This window comes from Aedes albopictus, chromosome 2 (genome assembly GCF_035046485.1).
Source record: "Aedes albopictus strain Foshan chromosome 2, AalbF5, whole genome shotgun sequence".
Classification (NCBI taxonomy): domain Eukaryota; kingdom Metazoa; phylum Arthropoda; class Insecta; order Diptera; family Culicidae; genus Aedes; species Aedes albopictus.
In genome coordinates, this window is record NC_085137.1 from 80,514,337 (window position 1) to 80,523,176 (window position 8,840).

The window sequence follows — 8,840 nt, forward strand, 5'->3', positions numbered from 1 at the left end:
ATGGATACCTCCTATTTTCCTTTAACGATTTAGCAAATTTTGCTGTCAAAATTTGACTTGGACGCACCTGTTTTTTTGCCGCGTCCAGGTGAGTCTTTCAGTCTGTTATGCATCGAATCGTTTGATAGCATTTTGGACAACAAAAACCCTAACACCTTCAACTTTTGCTAAGTTTCTTAGCGATAATCATTTTTCATTGCAGTATCTGGTCACAATCGATTTCCGCTTCTCTTCCGAAAACCCTCGCATTGTTCCGCTTAAGGAAAAACTTTAACTTTTTATGAAGGTTATCGTTTGTTTACAACATTAGCAACACATAGACACATAGCAGTTGTCAAAATAAGACATATTTTTTTTAATACAGAGCCTCAAAGGTGTACTTGTCGAGGGTGGTAGGGTGAATCAAAAAGCGACCGTTCTGAGAGCGAATATTTATATTTGTTGCTTCAACTGTAACGAGTAAATTTCTTATGAGAACACATTATTTATAACTAATGAGGGAGTTCTAACTCACAATTCGGTGGCCTCTCCGTATTGGCGCACCCTACTATGTTTCACGACTTTTGTTCTGATTTTCGCTACCTGTATAAATTCAACATTTATGTATCAATTTGATATTAGCACTAAATTGTTTCTTACTTTGATTGTAGCACGAACTGACCGGACGAACTTTTATAGAAGCTGACTGTGGCAAGGATTTTCACGTGGCGGACTGTGGATATCGTTTATTAGTTGGATTAACAAAGGGGGACTCTAATTACTAACCTCACTTCGTAACTGGGTGCCAAAAACTTCAACTAAATATACAAACTCCACTTTGTCTACTTTGAAAAGCTTGCCTGCGAAATCGATAACATACGGTGACTAATCTAAACCGTATCCAACTTAACGATTCACACTAGAATTATACTTTCTTTTGCGTCCGAGGTTCACTTCACTACAGTGTGACGAAAATGTGGAACTGATCACCGGAAACAGGTATTTGACAGCTCGCTCACTAATAGTGACAGCTGTCACTCGTATCGCCGCGACGCTTCGACTGTGGAAAGCGACGCTTCCGAATCGGTTGGTGGCAGGGTTGCCAGCTGGCCATCTTCTGCGTCGACAGTCTCCCCCGGGTGTAGTCCGGAAGCCTCCGGAACTTCACGAAGTTGTAAATCCAGCAGTGCCAACCGTGACACCGGTCTTCGTAGAGTCTTGTCTCCAATCTGTACGACGGCTTGTCGATACCGGCCGTCCGGGCTCGGAATAGTACGGATGATTCGACCGCGTTCCCACTTGTTGCGTCCCGTCGGCTCTGCTATCATTACCAGGTCTCCTGTTTTCAGCGATCGGGTTTCTTCAAACCATTTTGGCTGCCGACGGATTATCGGCAAATATTCCGTTAGCCAGCGTCTCCAGAAAGTATCTAGCTGGCGCTGTATCAGTTCCCAGGATCTTCCCAAGATTTCTCGGCGTTCGAGTTCGCTGGTTTGAGTGCAAACTGAGTCTCCGACTGCTTCGCTGCATCGTTTTGCCCCGTTGGAACTCAACAGCAGAAAATGGTTAGGCGTGAGTGCCTCTGCTTCGCTAGACTCGAGCGGCATATACGTCAGAGGCCTTGAGTTGACTATGTTTTCAGCCTCCACGACCAGTGTCTGCAGTCCCTCGTCATCAAGTTTCCCCTCGGCGTACGCATCCATCATTGCGGCTTTCACAGACTGTACCATGCGTTCCCACGCTCCACCCATATGCGGTGCTCCAGGTGGGATGAAGTTCCATTTCGTGTTGGCGTTTGTGAAGGTGTTCGACAGTCCCTGGCCAATTTGATGTCGCAGAACTCGTTCGGCTCTTTGGAAATTGGTCCCATTGTCGCTGAAGAATTCAGCAGGTGGGCCCCGGCGACCCACGAATCTGCGGACGCAGGAGATACACGACTCCGTTGACAAACTGTAGGCGACTTCGAGGTGGACGGCTCGTACTGTCAGGCACGTGAACAGTGCGATCCATCTTTTGACGTTGGAGCGTCCCAGCTTCACCAGCAGCGGTCCGAAATAGTCCACCCCAGTATAGGTGAAGGCCCGCTCATGGTGCGCCAGTCGAGCAGGAGGTAGAGGTGCCATCAATGGAATTGCAGGCTTTGCCCGACGGATCTTACAGACGATGCAGTCGCGGCTAACTTGTCTAACTATCGTTCGAAGTCTTGGAATGTTGTACAGCTGACGAATCTCGTTGACCACAGTTTCCGAATTGCAATGGCGGTACTGCTGATGATATCTGCGGACAAGTAGCTGCGTTACGTGATGGTTTCTTGGGAGGATGATAGGATGGCGCACGCTGTAACAGACGTCCTCAGCTGCACCGATTCTACCACGTTCACGCAGCAGGCCGTCTTCGTCCAAAAACGGTAGCAAACGATAAATGGAGCTATGTTTTCCGATGACTTGGTGTCCTGGTTCGTTTGCGATCTCATTTGAAAGCGCTGCGATCTCATCCGGATAGGATTCACGCTGCACTAGTCTGAAGATCGTCTCTTCTGCTGCTCGGAGTTCATCCTGTTGAAGCTGTCCGGTTCGTTTCGGCTTCACCTTGCCCAAGTTACTCACGAATCGGAGGGCGTAAGCGGTTGCCCGCAGAAGCCGGTTCCAGGAGGAGAACCGAACAAAATCCAGTACGGGGTCGAACGAGAAATGGAAGAGGATCGTTGCGCGCATTTCTTCGGTGGTTTCGGTCACTGCTTCTTTGGGACGTGGCCATTCGGATTCCGGCAGACGCAGAAATTTGGGTCCGTGAAACCACTTGCTGTCTTGGTTGAAGTACGGGCCGCTACCCCATTTGGTCGCTTCATCGGCTGGGTTAGATTTCGACGGCACCCATCTCCAATCGGCTGCGGTAGTGTTTTCTAGAATTTCGCCGACTCTAAAAGATACGAACTGCCGATAGTTCCTGGGATCAGCCTTGATCCAGGCTAGAGCCGTTCTTGAATCTGTCCAAAAAACCATCTTCGATACAGGAACGTCGTGGTTTTCGCGGACGAACTTGGACCAGCGTACACCTAAGACGCACCCTTGCAGCTCCAGTCTTGGAATCGAACACGGCTTCAGCGGAGCGACTTTAGATTTAGCTGCGATCAGGCAGCATTGTGCTTCGGCTCCGTGGCTCAGTGTACGTAGGTAGATTGCACAAGCGTAGGCCACCTCGGACGCGTCGACGAATACGTGGAGTTCAGAGTCGCGGTAGGTCGTCTGATCTGCGTGGCGGAAGTAACATCTGGGAATTCGTATCTCAGCGATGTACTCGATCATCTGTATCCATCGCTGCCACTTCGTGAAAACTTCCGCGCTGACTTGATCGTCCCACTCGGTACCTTCTCTCCAGAGGTCTTGGATCAGGACTTTGCCGTGGATGAGGAAAGGCGAGAGCAGTCCCAATGGATCGAACAATGTCATCACACACCGCAGTACTTGCCTCTTCGTCGGCCGCGTAGACGTTTGCATCAACGTTTGTACCTCTTCGCTCATCTGGGTAGAAAAGCTCAGCTTATCGGTTTGAGGTGTCCAGAGCATCCCCAGAACCCTTTCTGTTTTTGCGGCGTCCATCAGAGTTAGATGCTTATCTGCGTCGGCTTGTATTTCCCCAATGCGTTCTAACACCTCGTCGCTGTTCGACCGCCAGTTGTGTAGCTTGAATCCTCCGTGGCCATGTACGATCCGTACTTCGCTTGCAACTTTCGCAGCCTCGTCTGTCGTACTGAAACTCGCTAGATAATCATCTACGTAGTGGTCGTCCACAATGGCTTTGGCAGCTTCAGGATACAGCTCGCGGTGTTGTTCGGCATTCCGATTCTTGACAAACTGCGCTGATGCTGGAGAACACGTGCTGCCAAAGGTGGCAACGTCCATCAAGTAGACCGACGGTTTCTCGGACGGCTTGTTGCGCCACAGAAAACGCTGGGAATTCTTGTCTTCTTCTCGGATTCTGATTTGGTGGAACATCTCCTGGATATCCGAGCTAACCGCTATACCGAACAGGCGGAATCGAAACAGAATTGCCGGAAGAGAAGATAGCTGATCCGGCCCTTTCAGGAGTGCGCTGTTCAGCGATACACCTTCGACCTTGGCGGCTGCATCCCAGATGACTCGAACTTTTCCCGGCTTCTTGGGATTCATCACCGCTCCGATTGGCAGATACCATACTCGTCTGGGATCTGCGGCCTCCATTTCCGTGCTCGTCGCTCGATGCGCATATCCTTTCACCTCGTATTCGCGAATTTGCCGGTGAAGATTCGCTTTAAGTACCGGGTCGCGATCCATTCTGCGCTCCAAGCATTCCAAACGCCGCACTGCCATGGGATAGCTGTTCGGAAACTCAATGTCGTCTTCTTTCCAAATCAGTCCCGTTTCGAAACGGTTCCCAACTCGACGGGTTGTAGTTTCCATTAAGATCAGTGCTCGCTCGTCTTCCTTCGTCAGCGGGATCTCCGTCGGCCCGGCGCCTGCTCCTTCAATGGCGAAGAAATCTTTCACCGACTCATGGAGCGATTTGTCACACGAGCATTCGCAAATGTGGAAACTGTAGGATTCGCTATTACTGTTTCCACGAGGACCGTAGACGCACCATCCAAGTCTAGTCTTCACTGCAACTGGCGATGTACCGTCACCCTCGCGCACCTTCAGCGGAAGGGCCAGACGCAAATTGTCTACGCCGATGAGTATTCTTGGCGTTGCATCGCGGTAGCTTGTGAGGGGAATTCCTTTCAGGTAGTCGTGCTTCTTTACTGCTTCATCCACCTCGAAACTTTGACAGGGCAGTCCAAGATTGCTGACGGTTCTTACATTCAGGAGCTTATGTCGCTTGTCCTGGCCGATCCCATTGATCTCGATCGTGACCTGCTGAGAGTCCTTCTCCTCGCGCGATGTGTTTCCCGTCCACCGAAGGCATAGTGGGAGCTTGGTACCTTTCACCCCGAGCGAGGACACCAACTCGCTTTCCACCAATGTCAGATCGGAACCTTCATCCAGAAAAGCGAAGGTATTGATCGAACCCTTAGTCCCGTGCAAAGTCACTGGGATGATTCGAAATAGCATCGATGAGGTCAAGCGGCGATGGGTGTGGTTCTCTGCTATCTGCATCGCGTGCTCTGCTGACTTCGGTGGCCCTCTGGGAGAATGAAGAAGAGTGTGGTGGCGAAACTGGCAGCCGTCGATGTCGCAAATGTTTCGGCCTCGGCATCCCCGACGTCCGTGGTTAAACAGACAGTTCTGGCATAAGCCTAACGACCGAACTCGACGCCAGCGATCGTCGACATGCAGCTGCTTGAACGCATTACATTCGCGTACTCGATGTCCTCCTTTGTTACAGTGGGCGCAGACAATCTGCTTCGGAGGCTCTGGATCACTCAACGAATCTGCCGCTCTGCTGGATCGCTCCGCAGCATGAGAGTTGACGTACGCTCTGTTCTTCGGTCGATCACGTCCATAGTTCCGTTTCTCCGGCTCGAAGGTCACTACACTGGTCGCATCCCTTACCACCGACGCCATATAGTCGCCGAAGGTTTTCAGATCGACTTGCTGAAATCCTCGTCTGTAGCCGGCCCACATCATCCGTTGATCGGCGGGAAGTTTTGCTACGAGCTCCTGAAGCAGGGATGGGTTCGAGAGATGAGCGCGTTCGTTCGCAGCTTCGATGTGGTCACACAATGCCTGCACTGCCATACCAAAATCAATAAGCCCCTCCAACTTGTCCGACTTGGGGGCCGGAATTTCCCGTACTTTGCGTAGCAGAGCGTTGATCAGCAACTCTGGGCGTCCGAACCTCAAACGAAGTGTCTCAATTACCTGCGGCACCGCTGCTGGTAGCACCAACCGACTGCGCACCGTTTCGAGCGCGGATCCTGATAAGCACCGCTGGAGGCGGAGCATGTTTTCACCGTCGGAGAATCCGCAAGCTTCGGTCGTGTAGCGATAGTTGGAGATGAAGATCGGCCATTCCGCTGGGTCACCGCTGAATCGAGGAAGGTCCTTGGCCAGGGACTGCCTTGCTGCTAGCTGCTGCTGTGTGGGTCGAACTGGATCTTGTTGGGGAATCACTTGATTTTGCTGGTAGCTTTCAGACTGACGAGGGAACTGAGACGTTTCAACCGTACGCGAGGGGGGATTACGCGTTAACAACCCGGTTGACTGAGACTTGCGCTGAATGTCAGGAAGTTCGAAATCGTTCGAGTGCGCGGGGAGATCTCGCAGCTGTTCTCGAGAGTTAGTGGGAGGCGAAATCATTTCATTTGGGCGCGCGACGAATCGCAGCTGCTCTCGGGCAATTGGATTATTGGTCGTGGGGCAACAATCAGGGACGAATTTGATCGTATTTTCAATAGAATGACTCAAGGCTTGACGCTTACCTGGGGGTTCCATGTCGTTCGGACGTATTTCAGCTGGTTCAGCTGCTCGACTTAACGAGGGCTGGCCTGTTTGGCCAACCAAATGCTTCAACGGCCAGATTTCATCCGGTGATGTGGATCCTCCTACTGCTCCGGCGTCGGATTGATAATCGGAGTGCATCCGATCGTCTTCGGTGACCGCAAGCAACGATCGATTTGCCTTCGGTATGGTTCCCGTCTGGCTCACAACGCGCGACGTGCTCGCTGCTGATTGTGGCGGTGGTTTCTTCTTCGGATTTTCCGCATCCGATCGTTGAGTAAACTCTTGAGTTGCTCCTGTAGTCTGACATCCTTCCAAGAGCTTACGACACAGTTCCAACTGGGCATGTAGGTCTGACATTTCGTCTCGTGTTGGATTGGCGCGCTTCTCGCACTGCTCAACCCGGGCTTTGAGCTCTTGGAAGGCAACTTGGGGGTTCTTCTTACCTTGGAGGTATTTTACGGTTTTCGGTTCCAACGCTGTGAGGGGAATCGAAACCATAATTGGAGCAGCTGACTTGGGGGCGTCAAACTGCGTCTTCGAACGACGATCCGACGAGCCCACAGGTGTTTCGGCAAGAGCTGTTGTTCCGATGTGTTTACTGGGTGCCGATGCAGTGATCTTGACGTTCAGACCACTGAGTAAACTGCCGCCGTGATGGTTGTCCGTCTCTTCGTCGAACGCTTTATCGATTAATTGCTGCTGCTCGTCCAAATGGCGACGTTGGAGCTCTAATTCCAGACGAGCGCGCTCCAATCGTTGACGTTCAACCAACTGACTCAGGCAGACTGAGATTGTTGATGTTGCGCTGGATCGGGTTGAAGTGGTTCGCACTGAGATGACGTCATCGGTTTGCTGGGCGGTGCAGTCGCCGCATACAAACGATCTCCCTGCGACACTTTCATTCACTCCGGCGCACGAATAATGTTTCCAGATGTCACAATGGTCGCAGTGGACCATGTCCTCCGCACTATCCGGACGTTGGCAGGCCGCACAACTGGAGTCCTCCACGTGTCCTTCGGTTGCCCTTGAAGTCCGGCTCTCATCCATGTTGGCTCGAATTTTGAAGATTGTCGAGGGTGGTAGGGTGAATCAAAGAGCGACCGTTCTGAGAGCGAATATTTATATTTGTTGCTTCAACTGTAACGAGTAAATTTCTTATGAGAACACATTATTTATAACTAATGAGGGAGTTCTAACTCACAATTCGGTGGCCTCTCCGTATTGGCGCACCCTACTATGTTTCACGACTTTTGTTCTGATTTTCGCTACCTGTATAAATTTAACATTTATGTATCAATTTGATATTAGCACTAAATTGTTTCTTACTTTGATTGTAGCACGAACTGACCGGACGAACTTTTATAGAAGCTGACTGTGGCAAGGATTTTCACGTGGCGGACTGTGGATATCGTTTATTAGTTGGATTAACAAAGGGGGACTCTAATTACTAACCTCACTTCGTAACTGGGTGCCAAAAACTTCAACTAAATATACAAGCTCCACTTTGTCTACTTTGAAAAGCTTGCCTGCGAAATCGATAACATACGGTGACTAATCTAAACCGTATCCAACTTAACGATTCACACTAGAATTATACTTTCTTCTGCGTCCGAGGTTCACTTCACTACAGTGTGACGAAAATGTGGAACTGATCACCGGAAACAGGTATTTGACAGCTCGCTCACTAATAGTGACAGCTGTCACTCGTATCGCCGCGACGCTTCGACTGTGGAAAGCGACGCTTCCGAATCGGTTGGTGGCAAGGTTGCCAGCTGGCCATCTTCTGCGTCGACAGTACTCATAATTAACGATACAGTCCTTATTCTGTTTGAGATTCTCCATTTTTTTTATTTTATTCAGCTCTATTGAGTTGAATCTATTACCAGTTTTTTAACGGCCACCAGAGATCAACAGCAAATAAGAATGTTTCATATACAGGGGATAGACAAAATGATCGGGACAGGCAAAATTTGCACTTTTCAAAAAATGTTCAAGTGGCTGTAACTTTTCGAAAAGTGCATCAAATGTTCTCAAATTTTTACTGTAAGTTGATTAACTAGCTGTATATCAGTAATCAAAATTTGGAACGGATCGGACTATTCTGCACGAAGTAATAAATATTCTAAGAAAAGGTGATAATTATCCGATAGCTAACTTTGAGCTGTTATATCTCCGGAATCATTGAACCGAATGCAATGAAATTTTGAACGTTTATGACTTAGGCTTTAGGACATTTGGTCGAATGACATTTGGTCGAATGACGTTTGGTCGAATGACATTTGGTCGAAAGTACATTTGGTCGAACAGACATTTGGTCGAATGGACATTTGGTCGAAACCCATTTTTTGGAAGAAGAAGCATATGACATTTAGTCGAATGGACAATTCGTCGAATGGACATTTGGTCGAAAGGCACTAACTGATAAAGAGTTTTGAATGGAAA

General features: G+C 49.5%; 1 protein-coding gene and 1 long non-coding RNA gene across 3 annotated transcripts; both read right to left on the reverse strand.

Moving 5' to 3' along the window:
* Window positions 1-380: 380 nt before the first annotated feature.
* Window positions 381-7,461, reverse strand: LOC115266822 (uncharacterized). Of its 2 annotated transcripts, XM_062850000.1 has the most exons (4): window positions 766-7,461; window positions 640-712; window positions 515-582; window positions 381-450 (listed from the first exon to the last, which is right to left on the reverse strand). In XM_062850000.1, exon 1 carries the CDS (start codon window positions 7,443-7,445, stop codon window positions 1,014-1,016), a length of 6,432 nt encoding a protein of 2,143 aa, XP_062705984.1. In that variant the 5' UTR covers window positions 7,446-7,461; the 3' UTR covers window positions 381-450; window positions 515-582; window positions 640-712; window positions 766-1,013. The 2 variants fall into 2 exon arrangements, with proteins under 2 accessions (XP_062705984.1, XP_062705983.1); XM_062849999.1 differs by having other exon boundaries at window positions 388-582.
* A 40-nt stretch (window positions 7,462-7,501) lies between these two features.
* On the reverse strand, window positions 7,502-8,186 carry LOC134288962 (uncharacterized). The gene is made up of 3 exons (XR_009998191.1): window positions 7,851-8,186; window positions 7,725-7,797; window positions 7,502-7,667 (listed from the first exon to the last, which is right to left on the reverse strand). It is a non-coding gene; the product is annotated as an uncharacterized LOC134288962 (long non-coding RNA).
* Between the last annotated feature and the right edge of the window lie 654 nt (window positions 8,187-8,840).